General features: G+C 41.2%; 2 protein-coding genes across 2 annotated transcripts in view; one reads left to right on the plus strand and one right to left on the minus strand.

Annotated features, from left to right (window-relative positions):
* Positions 1-17587, plus strand: part of klf12b (Kruppel like factor 12b) — a 40036-nt gene extending 22449 nt beyond the window's left edge. Inside the window, 4 exon segments of the mRNA XM_082509088.1 lie at positions 38-575; positions 4726-4861; positions 11086-11243; positions 13384-17587. Coding sequence (XP_082365214.1) covers positions 38-575; positions 4726-4861; positions 11086-11243; positions 13384-13565 — 1014 coding nt within the window. The 3' untranslated portion in view covers positions 13566-17587.
* A 1304-nt stretch (positions 17588-18891) lies between these two features.
* On the minus strand, positions 18892-23364 carry klf5b (Kruppel like factor 5b). Its single transcript, XM_082509307.1, has 4 exons — positions 23025-23364; positions 21271-22201; positions 21095-21154; positions 18892-20744 (listed from the first exon to the last, which is right to left on the minus strand). The coding sequence occupies exons 1-4, from the start codon at positions 23202-23204 to the stop codon at positions 20566-20568; spliced, it is 1350 nt and encodes a 449-aa protein (XP_082365433.1). The 5' UTR covers positions 23205-23364; the 3' UTR covers positions 18892-20565.
* Between the last annotated feature and the right edge of the window lie 1933 nt (positions 23365-25297).

A 25297-nucleotide genomic window follows, 5' to 3' on the forward strand; every position in this document is an offset into this window, starting at 1 on the left:
TTAAACTGAAACATCACTGTCTCTCTTACGCCCACAGTCACCCAAAGTGCGCCCTTACACTGCGATGGACGGCGTCCCCTTTTTCCTCAGCAGAGTTAAACCGGAACCTCCCGAAGACCTGCTCGCCCACGACCTGCACTTCCACACGCAGACCGAGCCCGTCGACCTGTCCATCAACAAACCCCGCCCCTCCTCTTCATCCGCCACCACGATTTCATCGTCATCCCCCCTCAGATCCGCCTTCTCCCCGTCTTCGTTATCGTCGTCATCCTCCTCCTCCTCCTCTCCATCTGTTATCACCTCAGCCTCGTCGGTGCTCACATCGGGCCCTCTGGTTGCCCCGGGAACTGGGGTGAGAGGTCAGCCATATTTGCACATCCTGCACTCTGTGCCTCCGCCTCCATCCAGCCCTCTGAGCCTGCAGGGAGCCGGGAAGCTCGCCAGCCATGTTCACCGCATCCCAGTTGTGGTACAGTCACTGCCCCTCATGTACACCACTGCCGTTCGATCACCCTCCAGCCTCAACAATGCCATCATGCTACCTCTGCTGGATGAGGCCAAAAGCCAGGGCAAAGGTGAGACCCTGCTCGCTGAATTTGCTCTATATTTATACAGCTAACTTTGTTCTGTTGGGATTTCTATTAAAGCTCTGTCATTATTTTAATAAGATACACTGCAAAAAGTTCAACTATGATTCAGGTTTTGAACTGCTGCCTTTTTTATTACATTTATATTTACTGAGCAGCCTGGGCCCCTGTGAAACTCTAGCCCCACATCTTGTTTTGGTGTATTTTGCATGTTCTAAGACGTACTTATAAGGAAATGTTGCCCTATGGTGTAACAAAGTCAAAATGATAAACATTTTAATGTTAGATTCAATAAAGAGAAGTTACATATTCTAGCTTCTCCTGGCCATTACATTACAAATACTGTGTAGGCTTACCACAACCTAGATCCACTGAGGGTTTTTGGACTTCTATCCTCTACCTCTGCAGTAGAGCTATATCTTGAGGGGGGGGGGGGACTTTGAGCTGCTCCCTTATTTCCCAAGGGGTCACGACAGCGAATAGATTCACTTGTTTGAATTGGCACCGATTTTACACCAGACGCCTTTCCTGACGCAACCCTCTCGATTATCTGTGATTGGAACCGGCCCTAGGAGTGCGCCAGCCTGTGACTCCTCCCGATCTCAAACTGGGGGTCTTTTCACATCTATGGCAAATGTGTAAACCACTGCAACTATCTCTCAACGCCTTTATCACTGAGCTCAAAGTCTGAAAGGCTTGCGTGGATCAATCTAATCACTTTCTTTCTTTCCTACAAAATGAGCTACCTGCGATGCCCTGCAGGAAAAGATAAAGCAATACTTTCATAATGCAATTTCTGTGTTTGGAGCTAGTATTACCGCGTTTTTCAGATTAAAATGTATCTCAGGGATACATATATTTCAAAAGTTTCTGAATTGAATTGCGTACTTTTTAAGGTCAATTTTTCTTCTACACCAGTGAGTTTTAATTAGGAAATCACGTTTTTGTTTTATTGAAAATTACAATTGTATTTAAAAATGTAATGGCTTACCACCTTGTTGGCGTGTTTCACCACTGGTGGCCATCATGATTCCTGATCAGCCTGACTGAAGGATGACCACTCACCTCAACCATGTGACCTAGATACTAATCCAGATTGGGTGAAACCTCTAATAGGACATTTAAGAGTTTGAAAGTGCTGGTACCTGTTCTTAGGCGCTACCTTTTGAGAAATATTACTTTTAAATCCGTTAACTCACTTAAAATAGGTTATAATCATAATAAGCTTCAATGTATTCTTACTAAGAGGTGTATGAATAGAGAAACCGCTCGCAGCTTTCTCTGGGAACAATTACAGAAGTTTTTTTGGCTGCACCTGGGTCAGATATAAGGGATGGCACAAACTGACATTTAGCACTGAGGATTTTGAAATGTTAGAGGGGGAAAGCTCAGTGTGTGGTTTGTTATCTGGCAGGTGTTCTGCTCTGTCTTTAGTCAACACATTGCTGAGAAGGCAGACTGTCATGTCCATGCTTTCAGAATGGCCTCTCGGGCAAAAATGTTGCCCCTTCAGAGGGAAGATAAGGCTTAGAGCTTGAACGCCTTGTTTGTGTTTAACAGCCTCCAGTGCAGGTAGCTTTCCCTCTGTCAAGAAGCAGAAGTCTGGGGTAGTCTGAGAGTTAGACCTCTCCGGCCTTGCCTTGGATGTGTTGTTGGTTTTCTCTCTGGGTGTGGTTTTACTGCCAACCACTGGATGAGACCCTACAGTAGGTGTTTCTGTCCAAGTCTGAGCTGTACACAGGGCAACTGTTGGTTGTAAAAAAAAGGTTGCTTCTTTTCACTCCCTGCAGAAGGAATAGACACATTAAGGCTCACACCCGTGCATGTACAGTACGTACAAGCAAACAAGCAATGATATGTAATTAGAGCATGTGCTCAAACAGACACTCGGCCGGCTGGGTGGGGTGGTCCTCAGAGATGGCCGTTTTTTTTTGGTTGTTGTTTTTTTTTGCTTTTTAAAATGCTAGATGTCAGTTCCCAGGGAGAGGAGAGAGGAAAAGAAGGAAGGATAGGGAAAAACAAGACTTGCATAATAGGGTGTGGATGGATATTGAAGATGGGTGGCACTCAAGCAGACGCATCCACACACACATACACAGAGCAACATCAGCAGTGCCCGGCTCTGAACGCACCCAGCACAAAGGAAACGGGGTGAATGAGTGCTGGGTGTGGTGGACGCAGTTACTTTTAATGAGAGTGCAAACGGTTGAGAACCAGAACATTTGGCTATTTATTGCATTTAATATGATGTCTACAAAATCCAACATTCCACCATCAAAGCCAAATCAAAAATGAATTAAAGCAATAGGAAAAATATCTATATCTGTCTATCCATCTATATATAGAGAGAGTTTTTTTGTTCCTGCCTTATCTGGAATTTCAAGTGTCACTACTGGCCGGTGGTTAAACAAATAAGTTGTTGACATTAGGCAAATCCTGAACTAAATCCAGCCCCCCTCCCACCCCCCACCAAGAAAACTTTAATGCGATTATTAAAGTTCTCAGCGTAGATATGAGGTGCACACTCACTCGCTTTTCACATACATACACAGGTTGGCCATCCTCTTTCAGAGAAGGCGGGTACCCTTTCTTTCACTGCTGTCTCCCTGTCTCCGGTAGGAGGTTGCCATGGAAACAGGGCTTGACTGGAAACAACAGGAGAGAAAGGAAGAAATCCGCTGCTCTGCCCACCTCTCCACCACTCCTCCTTTGTGTCCCTAGTTCAAAATACCCCCACCCTCCAATCCCCATTTCCAAAACGCGATGTATTTCTAGCTAATTACAGGTTTTCCATAGGGTTCGGCGAGCTGGTGACCACTCTGCATGTCTTAGTCTACAACAACAGCAGAAACCTTTAAAAGCAAAAGCTCCAACTGAGTTACAGCATTATTTCTGTGTCCAACCCACCCCTCCAGTAATAACACCATGTCTGCTCCTAACTCTAGACCATTATTATGGGCCATTATGGCCACAGTCTCAGCTGAGAGGGCAGAGAAGGTGAAGTCCTGATAGCTTATAAAAGCACCCTGGCTTACAGTAGATGGGGATGTTGTAGACCTCAGTGGAAAATACTGTATGTCTCCGTATATTCAGTGTTTCCGGTGATTTTAAGCAAGAATAGCCTTTACAGAACCGTTAACAGTGTACATTTTTTAAGTGCTGTATTAGAATGCCCTGCTGCTAATTCTCCATCTACAGCATGTCTTTGTTTTTTCTTCTGATATTAATTTATTGTGTTATCCGGGATTTTCGCCGCATCTGTCGGCTGAAAGAGAAAGAATGGACAGAATGACTCCAGGCTCTGGCGGCATATCTGATGAGCTGTCCAAGGGACAAGTTTTCACAGCTTGTGGAATAGATGTAACCTTACTGCGTAGCTCAAGAGACAGAAACCACTGAGCTCACTGGCTCAGAGGGTCATGGTTCAACAGCATTGTGGTCTTTTTTTCCTTGTTTTTCATGGTTTTGGTCCATGTTGTCCAAAAGGAAACAAGCACCCACATATACAGTTTGCTTGTTAATTTTCGAGGTTGAAGAAATTAGCAGCTGATCTCTTCAGGTGTTGTGTACAGGTTCGTCGCTATGATGAATAAGATTCTATTTCAGGTGTGCATACTGTATAGAGGACCAGATGCTCACAGTTGCTCTCATGCGTGCACATGTTCTTTTAAGTTGGAAACAGTAACAAATGCGCGAATGTTTTCACACGCTGCTCACAGGCAACAACAGCTAAACAGTGCTCCACCCTGTAGTCTTATCTTTGTGGTTGGAGGCAGATAGAGATTATGTGCACACGTGTGTCCTTTTCGCATGCTACTCTGTAAGTACGCAACCTCTGGGTACAGAGTCACGGTCGACTGTTCTGTCCTCCAGTTAAATGTTTCGTTTGATTGACAGCTCCTGAGAGAAAATACTGGCAAGTACTGAGGCCATCTCAACTCACGCTCAGCTACTGCATACAGTATGCTAAATAATGGCACACAAAAGAATACTTTTGGGGTTATTCGGATGAAATTGTATATAAAGGAGTTACTTCATTATAATTAGAAAGACGCACAATGTGATATGCCTTATAAGTTTACAGCGCCAGCTCCAGTTTCATGTGTCTGTCTCCCATGTCTGTGTCCCATCCTCACAGCACACATAGACCCCAACGGCCTGTCGCCAAGGCAGATCAAAAGTGACAGCGATGACGATGACCTGCCAAACGTGACCTTGGACAGTGTTAATGAGACCGGCTCTACCGCGCTGTCTATAGCCCGTGCTGTACAAGAGTGAGTATATTCATTTTTTTTCTTGAACACACGCCGGAAATCCTGGCGCTGACTTTTTTTTCTTCGCTAACTTTAAAGCCATAAATCAAATGTGGATCTCTGCCATGAGTTGGGTCGGAGTTATGACAACAAGATGCTCAGAAGTATGTGGCTTTGGTTTTTGCGTTCTTTACCAGTGACCGGTGTTAAATTTGGTTACATGAAAGTTTCAGTTTGTTCCACTGGTGCATTATTGTTAGTGCTGGGGAAAGCAAATTTATGCGAACTACTGTTACTTTGCTTTATTACTGAGCCAAATAGTTAATAATGACAGCACAGCAGAGCTCTTTATTAAAATAAGTAGCACTCTGCATTGCATAAAGGGGAAAAAAAACAGCTCACGGAAATAATGCATGAAACTTAATACACGTAAATATGTTTTATAATATAACATCTTATCATGTGTGCACGCATTTATTAGAGGCTTTTATTTTGAAAATTTAATCATCTTCAATGGATTTAATATGGTAAAATTGAAAAAAAAAAAATCCCTTTAGTCATCCAAGCCAGTGATGTTGCAGTCTTGAATTTCTGAATAGACAGAGCACAGAGTACTAATATGTTTTTGTGACTCCCTGGAGGAGGGCGTCATTATCAGATCCATTGTAATCCTTAGCATTGTGCATTTCCGTGTGGTTTTGTAACCGCTCTTCCACTCTTTGGATGTGTCTGCGTGGGCGTGCATCTATATGCCTGTATGCATATGGCTCAGACATACTTTATGCCCTGTTCGGCCTACAGACATCAACTCCTGCCGTGCCAGTCCATCTGTGTTGAAATGAAAAGTTGACGACAGCGTATAGAATTCTTATCAGAGGGAGGAAATCAGATGCAGAGAAGCATTTGGCTCGGCCCTGTCCTTGTTGCGCTGCTGCTCATAAACCCAGAACAGTCATAATTGCCAGCCTGGGTAGACTCAAGTTAATACCCATCAGACTTTTATTTAGACTAACTGTAAGGAAAGTATTCCAGGACTCCTTGAGAATCCTGCTAATGCCGTAGCGACATTAACAAGGCTGCCGGCACTCACTGTGTTTTGTAATGTTCTAGCTGGCAGGTTTGACATTGTGTACTAGATGTTGTATTGTTTGTTTGTCATCCATTGGCTGTGTGACCATCTACTGTAATTAACCTAAATCTTTTATTGTAGTTCCAAAGTACAGCACATAATAGTAAAGCTGTGGTTCAGGGGTACAAGTATAGGTTGCTGTGCTTCAGACACACACAAGCACACACGCACCAGAGGACTCAGGTTTCGATGCAGGTTATTGAAAGGGACAGGCGTGCCCCTGAGTGCCACACGTGGGCACCGGGTGGTCAGAGGAGAACAGAGGTTGGCAGGACACAACCTTTCAAAGCCCAAGCTTTCACTATGGCGATAAATCACCAGCCAGGGTTAGCATTGCCCTGCCAGGGCCTGCCCACACACTCACTTCTCTGTGTGCAAAGTGCAGACTGTGCTGTGTGGAAACTCCTGTGTGCACGCTGTGTATGTGACTGTGACTGTGCGTGCGTGTGTGTTAGTGTGAAAAAAAAGTATGTGTGCACTTCTGTAAGTATTAATCCTCCGGTGTGTGTGTGCGTGTTTTGTACTGTATGCATGCACGTGTTTTCTGCACAGTGGACAGAACAGCTGGTTCCAGAAGGAGGTCAGCCATTGTCAACAGGAACACAGACTTGCATGTTTGTCTGTGAAAAACAAAGCAGTCTGTAGTCCTCTTGAGTTACACGCCGGTTTGGCCGCAGAGAGGAAGAATGTGCGTTGTGTGTTGACATAGCACATGCACTCGATGGACATCTGCACCGCAACAGAAGCCGACTTATAAACATATCAGTCCACTGCGTCGCTATATTGCGTTTCTTTTCATTTAAATGTGTATGCCGCGCTTGTGGAAAGAGCAGCTTTACATAATTTGGCAGCCACATTTACACAAACAGTCACCCAGAGAGCATCAGAGAGGTGAGGTGTAAGGGCGGAGGACGGGAGTGCCTGCAGCCTCCAATAGGTATCCATATATAAATAAATGAGTGAAAGGAGAGTTGGGTAGAGAGCGAGTTTGTGTGTATCATGTGCTACTTGGTCAGCCTCCTCCATATTCATGCGTTTCCCTGGGGATCAGAGGATAGGCTATTGTGGAAGAGTGCGAGTGAAAGAGAGGAAGACAGAGAGGAGAGGTGTGTGAGGCTGGGGGCAGGGGCTTGTGTTGGGAGGGTTGTCTCTGTTGAAGTCTGGCAGGTCCCCAAGGACCTGGGGGGCCAGAGAGCAGGTGGAGGGAGGAGATGTGGGCGAGGTGAGGGGTAGTATCCTCGGACAGGTACAGGAATGCCCGGTGGGCAGTGTTCCAGCGCACACATACACAAACTTGAGCACTCCCTTTCCTGTTTTCTTGATAATTCCACCAGTGCCTTGAAGCAGGTCGTGCTGTTGCTGTGCTCAAGCCGGTGTTGTGACCCCGCTGCGGGTGAGGAGTTAGAAATATGTATTGTGCTTGTATTGTGGGAAATCCCTAATGCAGGTGACACACACTCATTCCCCATGCTCCCCGTCTTTCTGTCGTATGTGTAGAGCCCAGTGGATGATGATGGGAAAAAAAAAAAACCAAAAACGGGGAAACAAAGGAACAAAAACAGAGGTTAGCGCTGTTTGAAATTATTCTCAGCTGTACTTCCCATTTCTTTCTGCTACTTCGGGAGACACAAACAGACACATTCATACAAGCATTATGCTGCGGTGACTCAGGGTTCAAGGCAGAGTGAGTTTTCCTCTGGGCTCTAATGAGAAAATATAACCAATTCGCGGTCACACAAGAACTACATTATAAGCATGAAAGATCCAAAGAGATACATTTTGTGTGCTTTCTTGCATTTGGGATTATTATTAGATTTTTAAAAATGAGAAAAATTAATTTGTGCATCTATAATGAGGTAGTAAAAGTGAAGACTTCTTGTGCGTTTACAACGCTATCGTTGAAAAGCACCGAATTCCTGCCACTTTTTTTCTTGTTAAATGCTCTTAATTGACATCTATCAGATTATCAAAATAGTCATATATTATATAATAGTAATAATCAGGCAAATCGCATGACTGTACGTGTATTCATTGTGAGTGTGTAGCAGGAGCTTAAATCAGTAGGTCTAGTAATAACTCTGTCACAGTATTTCATATTCAGTTCTCTTTAAGCCTTTAACTTCTATTGCTATTTTTCAATTATGCACTGAATTCTGCTCACTGGCTTTTTTGTTGTGACCCAATTTCCTCACTTGAATCATTAAAATGTCATTTAAGTGGGATTAGAAGTTTTCCACTGTTTACCTTTATGTCACTGGTGAGCGGTGGTGAGCAATGGGCGTTCTTCTTTGAGAACTGGAACATTTCTCACTTAATTTTTTTTTTTTTTTTTTTTTTTGCAGATGCACAAAACGTCTATAAATACTCCCACTACTGATTACACCAATCTGTCACTGAGCTCTTGAAACGCAGCAGCGTTGTATTCGGTGAAATAATTTATGATGGTTGCTTGTTCTTTGTTTTAGAAGCTGTTGTACTCAGACCTTCCTAAATTATATCATAATCAAGAAGTCACTTCATGGATGAAGTCAGAATGTAAACATCCGCCTCATCTGCTCGATGGTCTGAGCTCAGAGTGTTTCCACTGGCTCTTCTCTTTACTTTCCCGGGCAGACACACACGCAGAGTTCTACAGCACCTCTGACTCTAAACGGCCCTCTAAATTTTCATCTAGATTATATGTGATGCGGGAAACTCATCAATCATTTTGAGAAAAGGAGTTTAACTCTTCGTCTTAAATTCTTCATTTGTTTTGTCATCACGTTACAGTGCGATATTCCCTGAGCTTAGAGAGTGAGAGAGAGAGAGAGAGAAATGAGAGGGGAAATGGAGTTCACTTCATATCTGACCCGTGTGCTCATTTCCTGTACAGCTTCAGTTTGGCAGTAAGCCAAGAGTAACAGGTGATCTGTATGCATTCGTGCGCTTCTGTTTCAGTGTATTTATATAGCCTGCGTATAGCTATGTGTTTATCTTTGTTGTGCGTGTATACTGTATCTGCATTTGACTGTGCTTTGGTGTAAGACAGAGAGACAGGAAGTGGGTTGTGTGCGGTGGAGACAGTTCACTGGAGGGCCTGTCTGGCAGCTCCTGTTCCTCTGACATGATTTTAGCAGTTCCTCCTCCCGCTACTCTGCTTTAATTGTACCCACTTCACCCTTTTACCTGTTTCCGAGCCTCACAGCATAAGCAGAGAACCCTGTTAAATATATCCCAAATATATCACTCCTCCCCTCTTTACAAAACAGAGATGTTCTTGTTTTCGCTCAATATCGTATCTCAGTTTTTCTCGCCAGTTTGCCGGCTGCGTGCACGAGTCATGTGTTGTGTAAAAAGGTGCTCACTGTTGCACAGTCAACAATCATGGGCGAGGCATGAACTTCTGACCGCCTCTTGCTGCCTTCTGGATTTCTCTCTGGGTTGTGTGCTTGTGTGCAGCGCTGCCTTCAGAACACAAAGATGACAGTACATTCAGATTAACTACAGATATGATGACTGTACTCTGCAACTGCGCTCACAAACACTGGCAAGTCAGACATGCATGTGAAACCGCACACACATGCTCACTGACACAGGCACACACTTTGCAGCATTGCTTCACAATGACAAATACAGTAGACGGTGATACTGACTGCTTGTTGGAGAGGAAATGCCAAAATGCAATGAGTACATAAATCACTCACACAGAGATTTTAAAAAAGACAAAAACTTCTTCATCTCACCACTTTTGCTTTAACAATAGTATTGGAACCATACGAATATCAGCCCTCTTACCTTACATACTTTTTCAGAGGTACTTAAGTAGAGTTGCACTGCCACCTGCTGGCAAAGCTGCTGCTCTGCCACCTTCAACGTGTCTATCTTTCAATATTCACTGTATACTGTCTTTTCTTTTGCATTTCAAAAATACATATATGTTGATTCCGTTTAGAAACGCACTACTTTTTACAAGAAAGAGATAAAATGGTTGTACTTATTGAGGGCATCAAAATCATCCACAAATCAGAAGACTGGTGGTTTGACTCCTAGAGTCTGACATGTTGAAATGTCTTTGGGTAAGATGAACCTCAAATTGTGTGACTGTGAGCTCTAGATCAAGCGCATAAAGCAAAGTGCTGTATGAACGTCTTTGTGCACTGTGTGCTTCCAGTGTAAATGCGTAGTGAGCTCTCACTAAGCACACAAAAGCACTCTGTAAATACCAGTCTGTCTTTTATCTACACACCTTTTCCTCTCTTAACACAATAACTAGTGACATTACAGCCGGTATGACGTTATGTTTTATGTTCTTTTGGTTGCATAAAACAAAAACTTAAACCTTTTATTGCAAATCATCATCAGCTGTTCTCCTTGTTACCATCTGGCAGACGTTACAGGAGTCTGCCTGCTCGGACTACAAGACTTAAAAACAGTTTTTACCACCAAGCCATACGACACCTCAACCACAACACTTAAACACACACACTCCACAGGACGCACTCAGAAGCTACCTTGCAGCTTCACAAGTACTCTGTTTAATCTGCACTGGTCACGCCACTTTATTGTTATTAATATTTATATTTAAAAAGTGCAATACTGTAATTTTCTGCTGCTCATTCCTGTGCAATATCCCATCTGCCCTCCCGTCATATTTCTTTTCAAGATTTTCTTATTTAATCACTAGTGTACATATATTTATATTTATAGATACATATATATTTAGTCATCTTTTATCTTTTACCACGTCTCTCTAATATTTTGCTCTTTACTATTTTTCTATTTTTTTTATTATTTTATTTTATTATATTTTATTATATTTTCTTCTACTGTACCATGCTGCTGAGTGACTGCTGCTCGTCAAACACATTTCATTGCAATGTTGACCCTGTGCTAACTTGCATATGACAAATAAAACTGAAAACTGAAACTGAAATGGTAAATGGTGCAATAATGCAAGTTAAATAAACACTGCAATATTCTTCAGCAGGTTTTGAATTGAAATGCACTGCAAACTTTAATTAAAATGACTGACTTATTCTTCAAAACTTTCAACAACTGCTCTTTATCACGGAAGAAGACAAAGACATCATCAGACTCTAATAATGTTATCTGTTGCTACTTTTTGTCCTCCTTGCAGTTCCATGTCCCCGTTCAGTATCGACAGCATACGGCGTCCTCGGAGGTCGGAGTCACCGGATTCCAAAAAGAGAAGAATCCACAGATGTGACTTTGAGGGGTGCAATAAGGTGTACACCAAAAGCTCGCATTTAAAAGCACACCGGAGGACGCATACAGGTCAGTAAATCTACGTGTGAGAACAGTTGTTGTGAAATGCTGTTATTTTATTTTGATGCTGTTAAATGCTATTTGTTTAAGTCTAAGTGAGGTGGCATTTCACATTTTGAGAAAGTTACTGCTGAAAACCACTTTAGAGTCTTGACTCACAGAAGAATGAGTCTGTTGTGGCCAGTGCGATCCTCTATGCTGTTGCATGCTGGGGGAGCAGGCTGAGGGTCGCAGATGCCAACAGACTTAATAAACTGATCCGTAAGGCCAGCAATGTTGTGGGGATGGAGCTGGACTCCCTCAAGGTGGTGTTGGAGAGGCGGATGCTGTCCAAGATAAAGACAATGTTGGATAACACCTCCCACCCACTCCATGACATGTTGGTCAGTCACAGGAGCTCGTTCAGTGAGAGACTGAGATTACCGAAAAGCACCACTGAACGACACAGGAAATCATTCCTGCCTGTGGCCATCTCCCTGTACAACGCATCCACTTAACACACTGTTTGCTGCTACAGCTACACATGTTTCTTTTCCAAATATTTATTTATAAGTGACTTATGTATGTATGTATGTATGTATATATATGTATATATTGTACTATTCTTAGTTAGCGTATTGTCTGTCTTGTCTTAATGTTGGTTTAAAAGGGAGCACTGTAACAAAAAATAATTTCCCCCAGGGATCAATAAAGTATTCTGATTCTGATTCTGATTCTGAAGAGCGTTGAGCAGCTAAACTTATTCTTATCTGTCTCATGAACGCAGTAAGACAAGACAGCATACGGCATCTTGGAACATTTTAATTACTTTTTGAGAAGGCTGAATTGTCCTTAACATGATTTATTTCATGAAAAGTGCTAAAACAATTACAGCCGTTCCTACTGAAACGATCTCCCGTTGTTGTGGACGGACACTGAAGTTATAGCTTCCTTAAATCATTTCAAGCCTCAGAGTCTGCTTTAAGTAAAAGGTGTATACTGATTGTAAATTGTATGGCTCCCTGGCACAACGTTATAGCACCACACAAGAAATTATACATTATTCTGTTCACACATTGAGAAGAACGTTACTACTCTGCACACTTTTTTTAATGGTCAAGCATTATTTAAAGAATTGGCCTCGCAGTAGAGTCGTAAAAGAAAAGAACTGTGGCATATCATGATTAAGTGCATATACACATATGGAGACCATTTATGCAAATGAAATAAGCATGTTGCGTTCATTACCCCAACCGTGTAGATCTTTGATGATTGTGACACCTCACATTATAAAATCAGTCATTTCTCTCAGGCTGCTGCAAAGCCTGACTTTTCAGCCAGCGCACTAGCTGACAAGCAGTGAACATTAAGCTGTTAGGATAATGGAAAATGCTTTTCCCTGTAAAAGGTCTCTGACCTCAGTCCACAATTAGACCTTTTTTGTATTTGACAAGGTTTCTATGGAAAAAAAAAAAGACACATTTTGCCATCTAAAATCAAAATTTGAGGTTATTCTCTCCAAATTTCAATTTAATTACTTGGAAATTTCAAGTTATTTTCTAAATTTTGAGTGATTTTTCTCAGAGGTTTGAGTTAGAAAGGCAACTTTTTGAGATTTGAAATTTTTCAGATAATAACCCTAAATTTTGACTTATGGGTAGCAAAGGTGTCGGCTCCTGGCCTGTTATTGAATATAGCATATCAGTTGTTTAGCCAATATACAGCAATTTGCTGTTTATTCACTGGAAATCATATAGACTTTAAAGCCAGTTTGAGGTCCAACAGTATAGACTGCTCAGAATATTAAGATAACACTTGATCAAATTCATGTTTCTTTTTTGCCGTGACTTTGAATCCAGGCTTTTGCATCATTTTGTGCTTCCACAGTCTTTCAGTGAAGACTTTCAAATTGAATATTTCCCTGTCGAAATCTGATGCGTGACTTATATGTTCCTGTAATTTTTTTGTGTTTAAATATTTTCAATAATATCTCATCAGACATCCATACCATTTTAGTGAGTTATATAGATTCTTGAAACTTGTGCACTACCAAAGTGGACATTAGGTTAGCAGTAATTCATGGATTATCACTCATCAAGTGCAGATTTTCCTAATTAATTTGCCGGAAATGCGACTGAACATGGACTGTGTTTTCTGACTTCCTTTCCAGGTGAAAAGCCATACAAGTGTACCTGGGACGGTTGCACCTGGAAGTTCGCCCGCTCTGATGAGCTGACGAGGCATTACAGGAAACACACAGGGGTGAAGCCCTTCAAGTGTGCAGACTGTGACCGCAGCTTCTCCAGATCTGACCACTTGGCCCTGCACCGACGGAGACACATGCTGGTGTGAATCAGACGGAGCGCGATAAAGAGAGAGATGGAGAGGTCAACGAAAAGACACACACTCACATGCATACACAGGCAGCCAGGGGAGCGGGATCTCCCTGTGAATGTTTTCAGCCGGCCTGGACGCGCACACACACACACACACTATCACACTCACACCCACGCACAGACACAGACGCACACATGCCCTCATCCTTCATAAGGAGAGAAGACGGAGACAGAGAAGACTGATGGATGAAGGTGCACAGAGCTTGAGGAGCACAAAACAGGGTCACTTCTGGATCCTCTTTGGTTTGGAACGAAGAGACGGCAGGATCTTTTTTGTCTTTGCTTGGAGTATAATAGGGAACTGTCTTTTACAGCACTGTTCGTAAATGTTTCACTTTGATTTTTAAGATTAACTCTTTATTTGGACAAAAAAAAGTATAATGCAATTGCAACTGTGTCTTTTTTTGTTTTGGTGTCTTTCTTTTCATTATTGTTCCAAACGGCTGCTTTTCCAGCATTCATAATGTGAAAGACCCCGTTGTAAGGAATGGATTTCCTGTGTGAGCAGGAAGAAGTTTGGCCTCGACTGGATCACGGGAACGGACTTGGATGTACCGGTAGTTGAAGTTACAGGTAGTGTTTTTTCACCACGCCCCCCTGTGTGAGTCTGATTTGTGACCAGCAGGGGGCACCATTTAATCATAAGTGGTTTCATTTTCCTGTTGGCTTCTGCTCTTAGATCTGAGGCATCCCTTGTAGAAGCTAAAAGAAGGTTGGACTTTCACCTCTCTCATCGCCTGCAAACTGTAATCAAGATAGACTCAAATGCCCACAACCCGAAAAGATCAACCTCATCAGCACCTCCACTTTTTCAGTCATTCAATGCCTGTTTTCATAAATGAAAATAGGACTTGCATATCATCGCACCAGCACACACCATTGATGATCCACTCACATGGCAACTCCAAATCTCATCAGTGCTGTTCTTTATGTTTATGTTGAGCCTCTTCAAAGCATTTATTAGAAAAAGGAAAAAAAAAATCTGGTGGATTTTGAGCTGTGATTAGCAATCAGTAAAGTGCAATCTTAAAGGATAAATATACTTCAGTATAAAAATGTTTTGTTTATTGGGTTTTGCTTCTTTTTTAATGCCTGCTTATTGCTTATGTTTGACTCAGAAAATACAACCCCTCATGTACAGTGAACTGAACAATCAGAGGAGATTTCCAGTATGTGAAAAAATAGAGGCACCTTACAGACTTTTATTGTGTCCTGACATTTCTCATTTTTTAAAAAGAAAAAGTCATTTCAGCTGGGTTTAACAGAAAAAAAAGGAATTTGTGTTGTGGTTTTGCACAGCACCGCAGCACTTGTCCATAAAATGACACTGACACCAGCTGAAGTGTTACAGGGATAGTGTGGCACCTGGTGTACAATACAGAAGAGCAATACATTCTGAACAAAGTGATGGGAAGGAACATTAAACCTCCTCTTTGTTCTGTTTGCTGATGTCAATATCCGAGGAGAAGTTCCCAGCTTGGCCACCTCCTCACGCTCTGTACCGCAACTCCCTCTGTTACTGACTGGTTTCTAATCTGATGTCTCCCAGCTGGTGATTGTCTCCACATTTATCATTTCTATTCCTGTTGTTTGTCTCAAACACAAACAAAGTCACTTGAAATCGCCTCAGACCAGATATAAGTTATGATTTATGTCTGATTTACCTGAGATTTGGTCATGTAAAAAGCAGAAAAATGCAGGAATTGCACACATGCATACACAAATACATGCACACTGTTTTTTTCCGTTCTTTTTTTCTGTGTGTGTGTTTGTATTCACAGCAGGAGTACCTTTTAGAAGCAGTTTCCGGCAGAGATATATTTATTGGAAAGCATCACTTAACCTTAATCAGGAAATTCAATTAAAAATATATTTTTATAGACCTAATAACGGACATTTTTGCAAGTATTTCCAGCGCTCTTTATGCTACGTAAAAGCTTCGGACATAAAATATCAGGCCAACCAATGTTATTCGATAATGCTGCCAAATGCATCTATTGGACCTAGGCCAGTAAAAAAGAAAAATGTTAACCTTTTCGATTACGGTACCTTGAAATCCATACACTTGCACGCTAATGCACAAACTTGGATTCCACATTCTCACTTTCAGTAAAACAGCCAAATCCAGGAAGCAATTTCCGCACGGAAGCGTGCGACGCCCTTCTCGGTTTGTTGGAGAACGCATGTTGTCATTATTTATCTGTATTGTTTGTGCACGACATTATGCCCAGTTGTATTAGCATTTTGGCAAAACCATATCAGCACCTTGTTTGTTTGTTTCGTATGATATTCAAATGATTTTATTTCAGATGTCAATTTATAAGCGAATAATCATCATCGTATTTTATCATCCTTATAATGTATTAGAGCGTTTTTATGATTGAGGGGCACGTCTTCATTTGCATATAAATCTTTCTCTTCTGTACAAAGGACATTTTGAAATGTTGTAATATATGTGATAGTGAAGATAAAACTTATTACAAAGTTCTACAGCCTGTACATACATTGGAAAAATAGGGCTTTTGATTAGTAGATGCAGGAAATACATTTATACATGTAAAGTCTTTTTTCAGAGACTGTAATTTATCTAATTTGATATACAGTGAAATGGGGCTAATGGTATTCATCATGTAAATGATCATATGTGATGTTATAGAACAGTTTGCTTTTTATTTTCTCTTTGGTTTGTGGTTAAACACATTCATGATCAAATCATTTTTTTTCAGTTCCCAAGGCTGAACCAGTGTTTGCTAGAATCGACCAATTATTTATACACAGTATTAAGGTACACAATTCCCTGTGTTGCTATTTTGCTATACCCGACAAGAAATTCTACCGATCAAGCACATATCAGCGACACATGTACTCCTGTATTCAGTATATGACGTTGCATGCCTTAATACACCAATTTCTGAAAATCTCAATTTGACTTGAAGATGGTGTCTCCATAGGACAGGGTGTATTGTATTTCCCTTCAGCATCTCTTTCCTCATATTTTAAAGCATAATTTTGTTACGGTAACCAGGGTCAAAGTTATGCAATAATAATAATGAATAGTGCCTCATATCACAAACTTGTAATATCAGCTGCTCTGTGCAGAGCTTCGATTTCAGCACGCGTGCTTGGATTAATAAATTTCAAACGAGAAAACCACGAATTCTGGGGGAAAAAAAAGAAGCACAGACAACATTATGCAAGTCGGACCTCTAATGTTGAACTTTCTTTTCGCACTGAGCCTTATACCATTGTGTACAATGCAGCATCTTCCCATAACACTTTCACAGGCTGTTTATAGCACACATTATTACTTTGCTTGCAATAAGTCACTTCCTCTAAGGGTAACAAAACCGAGTTACAAAGGTCTCTTGGTGTTTCAGCTTCAACACATCAATTCAACATAGTGATTCCATGGAAGATGATGAGGAATCATACTCACAGGAAAAAAGAAAAAAAAAAGAAAGGAAAAAAAATCCTGTGACTGGGATTCCAGCAGTCACACCTCTCTTAATGAATACTTATCTTGCAGTTTCTGTCAGTTCAATATATATTTTACTTTCTGTATAACATCTGCTTTTGATTTTCCTGGTTTTGAAAATTTAGGTAGTGAAGCCAATGCCTTTGTTTCAAGTTTGCTGATATTACGTACAGTAATCGTTGTTCCTGTATTTATGTAAAGTGAGTGTAGTGTAAATATATTCAGATCTTTTCATTCTTACCGTAAAGAAAAATGTGATATTGCTCAACATCGCTTCAAAAAGGGAGATTCTGCTCATGGAATTCCACATCTGTAACAGAAATTTTTAATCCTGATATTTTTCAAAACTTCAACAACAGATGTACTCTTTTTTTTTCTCCTGTTACACTTTTTTTTGTTTCCTTTTCTCCTAGAGTTGTTTAAGTATCCAGTCAGTGTTTTTGCCTTTTTCTCTGTATTTTTCATATGGATGGAGCTGTGAAATTAAAATAAGTTCAAACATATACATGTATATTAATATGAATGGAGGCATGAAGGTTAATAAAGTTGCATTTTGTATGTAACAGACTGGGACGGAGCCAGTTGCTATCTATGACTGAGATGGGTGGAATGTGGTTTCGGTGTCACTTAGACATCCGAGAACTCCCATTCGCTGGCATTCGGAAAACTAATCTCGCTATTAGGGAAGACGTAGCTGAACAACAGTACAGTGGTCTGTACGCAAAGTTCATCGGACCGCTACTGGAAGCGGAAAAAGACGTTTTGAATCGTCCAACTAAAACATTGTGTACCTCGGTGTAATATCACATGCTTTGTTGTTCTTATGTAGTATCAACAAAGAGTAGTATTTTAAGACCTGGTATTCTCAAACAAGCCTTTTCTGAGAAAAGGTTTCAGCTAAAAGAATGCACCCTGTACTTCCTGTCCTCTGCTCTATTATAACGAGGTCTGGATGAATGTTTCTGTCAGGCAGCAACGGATTGAGATGATTACAATCAATTCCCACTCCACTAAGCATTTTACTGTGCAGGATCTCACCTGAATGATTTATCACTCACTAGAGTCTGAGTTATGTGGGCTTTACTGTACCGTAAGTAATGTAAAGCACTGGGAGGAGGGCTGGGGGGGGGGGGACTTACACTAGTAAATAATCCTCAGAAGAGTTCAGGAGTTCCTCTGCACCCAGGACAAGCTCAGACACCTTCTGTGGCTTTTACAGGTTCTCCTGGTACTTTTTGCAAAAGCTTTGCTATGACTCATGTTAGGGACACCTTCCAAGAGAAACCAAGAAAATGACTTGTTTTGTTTTGATTACACCAGATTGTTAAAAAGGAAAGTCATGAATCGGGGTGTGGTCTGGACTAATTAGCAAATTCCAGAAAAACTGGCTCCTCCAGCTGGCAAGTGTCCTTGGGAAAGTTAGACAGACTACAAAGGTACTACATGAGTTCTTTTTATTATCCTTCTAAAACTATCTGTATTTTCAGCTTGTAACTTAAAAAATAATGGTGTCAATGAGCCACCTTTAATCTTTTTCCCTCCTATTTTGCATAAAAAGCAGAATTTCTAAAGCAAAAACCGATCAACATTGCCATGCCTGTTTTTGTGCTATTTCTTATTCAATACCAGCAAGGTTCACTGAAAGCAAAAGCTGTGGTGTAAAATTATATAATAACGTGCAATATTCCTGCTCTGCAAGCAACAAAAGATTAGCATTAGCCAGCGTTTTCTCCAGATTTAGCATGGAGACATATGGCTAGAGTAAACCTTTTAAATGTTGTGAATAAATTATCAGACATTTCAAAAGTTAATATTCAACACAAAACATCTTTATTTGCACCGTGAGGGACACACAGCTCCATTGGACATTTGATCAGTTTAGGCTACATGTTAATGTTTCAGCTTTGACACAAACCTCTGACCTTTGTGCATATTTATTTATTCAACAGTATTGCAATAATTCGCTGCGCTTCTTTCTTGGCTGGATAAACTCGTAACAGCGTCGACTGTAGCGGCGTAATCTAATCCTTTTTGTACTTTGTAAAACAAAAATAAACAAACCTAATTTATTTTAAAAAAGGAAAATTTTAAACTGTAATACAATCCAAAAGAAATACATGGTTCTTTTTTATTTTTATTTTAAAACAGCAGATACAAAATATATACATCTTAAATAACAGAAACTTTAAAATTAGTTTTTGCTAAGCCATATTCAAATTTGGTCAGGTAATAGAGATTTCTATTAATGTTACATTGTGGAAATTAAGAGGAACATAGTCGATGGTTTTAACAGGCAGGGGCAGCTTCGTTTTTCATTCATTCATTCATTCAAAAAAAACAGAAACAACTAAGCAGTTAAAGGCACTTTCAAAAAGGTGTTTGATATTTGGAGAGAAGTCAAAGAAACCATCAACTTTCATAGATGTTCACACTGAAAACATTAAGTGTCAAATTAGGCTCACCCGCATGTTTTGATTTCTCCACGATGACAACGAACAGGAGAGAGAAAATAAATGTTCCCAAAGATATTGTAAATTGTTTCAGCACTTCGAATTCCTAATATAAAATGAGATCTCGCCGAAAGTTAAACACCACAGTAGTGGAAAGTGTTCACAGAAATCCTAAAATCAAGATGCAACATTTGGATTCATCTGCTGCACTTAGAAAAAAAAAAAAGACAACCCTCTCTGTAAGGACCATGTGTATGTTACAGTGTCAGAGCACAGATAAAGATCATTCACCGTGCTGGTCATTCAACGCTTAATATCTCATACCAAGTGTCCTCATGTTGTAAGCAATGCAATCACCACATGGCTCACAAACAATGCCCATCACCCCCTCAATGTTTATTCTTCCTGCTACCGCTTCAGAAAACTCTGCAACTTGCTTTCCTGCAACTTTAACTTAAGTGCTTTTACTTTCTATATTACACAAATGCACAACCAACCCTTTGACCTACTAGCTGCAACAACATTGTCCTCCCTCCGGCTAATAGCATACATAGATATCTGCACTTACAGTGTAGCAGTTTGCAGCATACTAAATAAATGCCCCTATGACACGTGAGTGATATGATGTGTACAATGAAAACACCTAAATATAAAATTTAAATTTCAAAATGTTTTTGTGTAGAATTAAAATAAAATCTTAAAAAAGATACATTATAGTTACGTTATTACATTATGTTTTTTTTTTTTTTGTTCTTTTTACTAATACCTATGCAAACATCCCCTAAACTGAGGCATTTGTGTGGAAAAAAAATAAGGCAACCATAATATTTGATCTTTTTTACATTATTATTATTCGTATTTGTGGGCCAGCACTGCTAAGATTATCTGCCCCTTTTGGAGTGAGTGAAATAAGTTTCACAGTTTTTAACATGTTTATTTGCTGATATGCATATGATGGTATTTTGTCCAAAAAAAACAAAACAAAACAAAAAACAGGAAAGGAAGATTGATGTTTTTATAGGAAGAGGTTTCTAGCTCTGGTGTCTCTTCATGTGCAGGGCCAGGTGGTCAGAGCGGGAGAAACAGCGGTTACACACTCCACACTGAAAAGGCTTTGCCCCGGTGTGTTTCCTGTAATGGCGTGTCAGCTCATCAGAGCGGGCGAAGCGCCACTCACATCCCTCCCAGGAACAGTGGTACGGCTTCTCACCTTCATCGGGAAGAAGTTGAAGAATAAAGGTAGCCAGTCATTATATATTTAAATATATTTGAATTCCTTCAATATTTAATGTTATGCAAGAAAAAAAACCAAACTACTCCATCCAATTAAAAAAAACAAACTCACACTAAGCCACAACTGTGAGTCATAAATCACACCATGTCCTGTCGTCGTCCCTGCTCTCTTTATGAGAGCTGCGGGTTTATGTGATTTGACAGCAGTGAGATGTGGGCCAGGTCTGTCAGCAGACAGAATGCATCTGCAAGCCAAGTGCAATTTTTCTGCCTGGCAACGTCACCAATTTCATCCAAAAATAAGAAGTGCAACTCAGAACATTTTACCTGTGTGCGTCCGCAGATGAGCCTTTAAGTGAGATGACTTTGTGTATACTTTCTGACAGCCTGTAAAAACAAACAGACAGAGCACATTAAGTACTTGCATTTTATATCTTTTTTAATGTTGACAAAATTTAAACTCAAATTAATTGTTGTTATGGAGACCGAACAGAAGTCTTAACCTGGGACGTCACAGTGGTGAATCCGCCGTCTCTCCAGATCAGGATTATTCCTTCGATTGTACTTAACTGGAGCCGACTGAGCCAACACCGGGGACAGCGGGCCAATACCCGACGTTGTTTGAACTGGTGTCAGGCTTGAACGCTGTACTGGTCCAGAACCTGAACTTTGGATGAATCCAGACGTGGAAATTTGATCTTGGTTTTGGATTGGAGCTATGCTGGGTGTCTGTCCAAGGTCAATGGAATTGTGGGTCTCAAAATTTAACTTAGAGGCGATGCTGGCTTCGTAGGATGGAGGTGGGGAGAGGTTGTGAAGGACTCCTTTGCCCCTGTCTGGACTTGAGGGCTCAGAGTTTGGCGGAGAAGGTGGCAGATAGGTTGATCCTGGCTGATGGCCCACGCGTCGATTAAATGAAAAACATTCGTTCTGCAAGCTGCTCGCAGGTTTCGTAGAATTCGGGACTGGGCCAGCATGAACATTCCCAGTGGGAATGCTTAACGGGGCTATGGGGATGGGGTTCACCTGCGAGCTGTGAATGAGCTGTTCCAGATCAGAGTTCAAAAGCTGAAATAGGGGAACGTCCTGGAAATCTGGCACTTCCTGCTTGATGACGAAGTTACCACTTGCAGTGTCAGCTGCGCAAAAAAACCCTGGGTATTCAGAGACTGCTGGCGATACTCCGCTCCCCTGGCACGCGGGATGCATCAGAGAGTTTGTTGGCTCGGTTTTGATCTGTCTGACAGTCCTGCAAAGGCCTGGGTGCAGATATGTGACATCGGGAAGGAGCAAACTCATGCTGACGCTGTAAGGGGAGGCAAAGTCCTCAGTGAAAGGTGGCTCTAGAGCCAGGGTGCTGTCTCTGCACATCATTTTGGAATTTACTACATCCTGTGGTTGTGAACACAAATAGCTGTCCATCTCGGATTTACCCTGGGAGAGGCAAAACAGAGGAAAATGATCAGGTGAGTCGTAGCAAGATTGTTACTGTGGATGTAAAGACAGCAGAATAGGAAATACAAGTGTTGTGCAATTGATTCAAGCTCACTAATTGCTTAGTTTTAGGACATTTTTCATTCAGATTTATCAAGGTCAGCACTCATCATGCACTCATCTGTTTATATCATTATTTCTTTGGACTTGGAGAAATATTAATTGGGGCAAGAGTTAATGAAAAATCAGAGACATTCAGAACTTCCCATTATTGCCCATTTAAGGTACTAGAAGTCTGACAATAACAAAAGTAACTGACGTAAATTAATCTGGGATGCATGCTGGGGCCTACTCGTGTGCACCCATCCACATCAAAGACGCCCCCACCACCCCCTCCCTACAAGCAGCAGACGCCCTTCTAAAACACTCCAGGCTAAGCTGTTTCAGAATACATGGCTGAAATTAGAACATGCAGTTGCTCTGCACGGCAATGCATCTTCCTCAGGAGTTGTTTCAGGAGCGGGAGCAACGCGTCACATCCCAGCCATGTCCTGTTTGCAATTCCCCCTCTTAACAGTTAGTAAATAGCAGCATCGATGCAGAGGTTAAAAGCCCAGGATTTAGCTGTAATTACACGGGCCTTCCTTCAGTATCGTGGGTCACATCTTTAAATGAAAACAGCCTTTTTTTCTTTCTTTCTTTCTTTTTTGCTTTGATCAGCAACACACTGTAATCCTGCGTTAAACCTGCTGACACCAGTAAAGCCTGTGATGCTGAGAGGCAGACGGGGAAAGAAAATAATAATAATAATACGAGCCCCTACCAAATTGTAATCGTGGAAGGAGGAAGTTCCCGGGATGGCATCCCTCGTGTTACAGAGCACTTGTCCATGATCTTCACCTCTAAGACCGTCGGATGTCAATGGTGCGGAGGTTTTCTGGAGGAACTGCGCGTCCTGCCGCGGAGCAACCCAAACATTATTATTCCTCACGGCAGCGGCCATGCAAGCAGAGATTCTGGGCAACTATCCGAAATCTTTAGCGAATGAATGCAGCATAAGTGTTCTTTTGTTTCGAAGAAATCTGTAGCAGGAAAACGGCAGCTGTCAAACGCTCATTCTCCCTATTTTGCGCTGGCTTGTCAAATTACGCAACTGCGTGATATCAGCGCGTCTGCAGGGCGGGGCTGAACATGTACAAAATAAACAGGGCAACCAGCCGATCGCGATACACCTAGTGTAATGAATACTGTGGTTGTGTGATGGGGTGAAATGGCAGAGGGTGGAAATAACGCCAAAACTCTTGGGGATTAGTGATTAAAGAGTCACTTGCGAGAGAATAAGGTGTCAAGTGTTTGTGAGCATGAAGGAGCGGTTTACAGGCGCAGTTCGCAGACATTAGAGTAAAGTGAGTCAGTGACTCGTTGATGGAGTCGGTGCAGAACCCCGCAGGGTCATACTTAAAAAGAATGCTTTGCTTCTTACGCTTTTATAAAAGCTGCAAGTTTTTCAAACTGGACACAGACTTCTGAGGGGAAATATTTTATTATACACATGGTTTTCTTTTCTCTCTCAAATTTCAAAGGAAATTCAGCAATCTTTTTAACTCTAACATCCCCACAGATAGAGTCAAACTGGTGAGTTCTCTGCGTCTCGCTTCGCCAGTAGTTTCGCTCTAATTTCTTCACGCACTCTCTGATTTTGTTCAGAGACAGAGGATCCTGCAGGCTTGTGTCCTGGTGTGGCATGTTAAAAACGCCACTGCAGTGCAGCTGTCTGTCAGGACTGCATACTTGATGCCAACATTCCTGAGCCAGCGACGAAGCCTGCGCGCATATACAGGCTACGCATGTTTCCATCAAAATAGCTCAGCATTTCAATCAAATGCAGCGTACGCCATTGTGCGTTTTAGCACCGATTAACTGTACTGTACTTTAACCTGCAGGTGTTTGAACTTCGTCCTGCGGCAATCCCTGCTAAACTTCCAGTCCTGTATTCATTTTGCACTCTAAAGACTTGGAAATGTGACCCTGGAGGAACTTGCTTTTGTTCTTTACTGTATTTTCTTGGATTTGGCCCAGAAATAAAGGAGATTACAGCCTTCAGCCCACTCGAGATCAGTGACAGCAGCTTTATAACTCAGCTTAACAAAACAGAATTGACTTGTCGACCACCCCACACACACCCCTCATAATACACTGTGTATATTATGCTACCTATGGTTCCACGGGAGCATGCTTGAACTGGAAATATGGGTGTGCCACAATTTGGCACAAACACACATATATATATATGTACACACACACACACACACACACACACACACACACACACACACACACACACACACACATATATATATATGAAACCTCAGTGTGTGTTAGGATTTCTTTTAATGTGACATTTATTGCCACTCCCATCCACTTTCACCTTCAGGCAGTTTGAGTCCTCTTATTAAAATGTTGTAACTACACCCATTGCAGGCTTGACTGAACATGCTTTAAATATGAGAATCGCTCGGGTTACATATGGTCATATTTGAAAGCCAAAATATACGAGGAAAACATGTTTCTAATGTATACAGCAATTTTATTTAATATTACACAAAAGTCATATTGACTCTTGCACTTTATTTCACAATTATTAGAGATTTCTTTTAAAGTCTTTATGGTTTTCTAAATTGCCTCTGCTTTTTCATCTTATGGCTTTCTCTTAACTTACAGCAAAGTCTTTTTTTTTCTTTTAAGAAATCATCTTACCTTTTGCATTTTAAGATAACCATTATCAAAGATTTTTTTCTATGTATATTTTATAAGATGGTGTGATCATAATATTAAGGGTGGCTTTTAAACTCTTACCTACATCAGGATGAGTCACCCCCAAGAAAATGCTTGCAATTTCAGATTTTTTAATAATGAGAAAAGTTTTTTTAGAAACATATTCAAATGACTGCTGATCATCCAATTGGGAGCTGACTGATTGCCTGTCATGTGCTGACCTTTAAAAGTGCAATATAAATCCATGGATGTCTCAGCTGCAAGAGGAGCAACTGTCATTCTTGGCTCTTCCTGTACAGTGAATGTGAGCCGAGCCCTCCG

This window comes from Aulonocara stuartgranti (genome assembly GCF_965226115.1).
Source record: "Aulonocara stuartgranti genome assembly, chromosome: 16".
NCBI classification, from domain to species: domain Eukaryota; kingdom Metazoa; phylum Chordata; class Actinopteri; order Cichliformes; family Cichlidae; genus Aulonocara; species Aulonocara stuartgranti.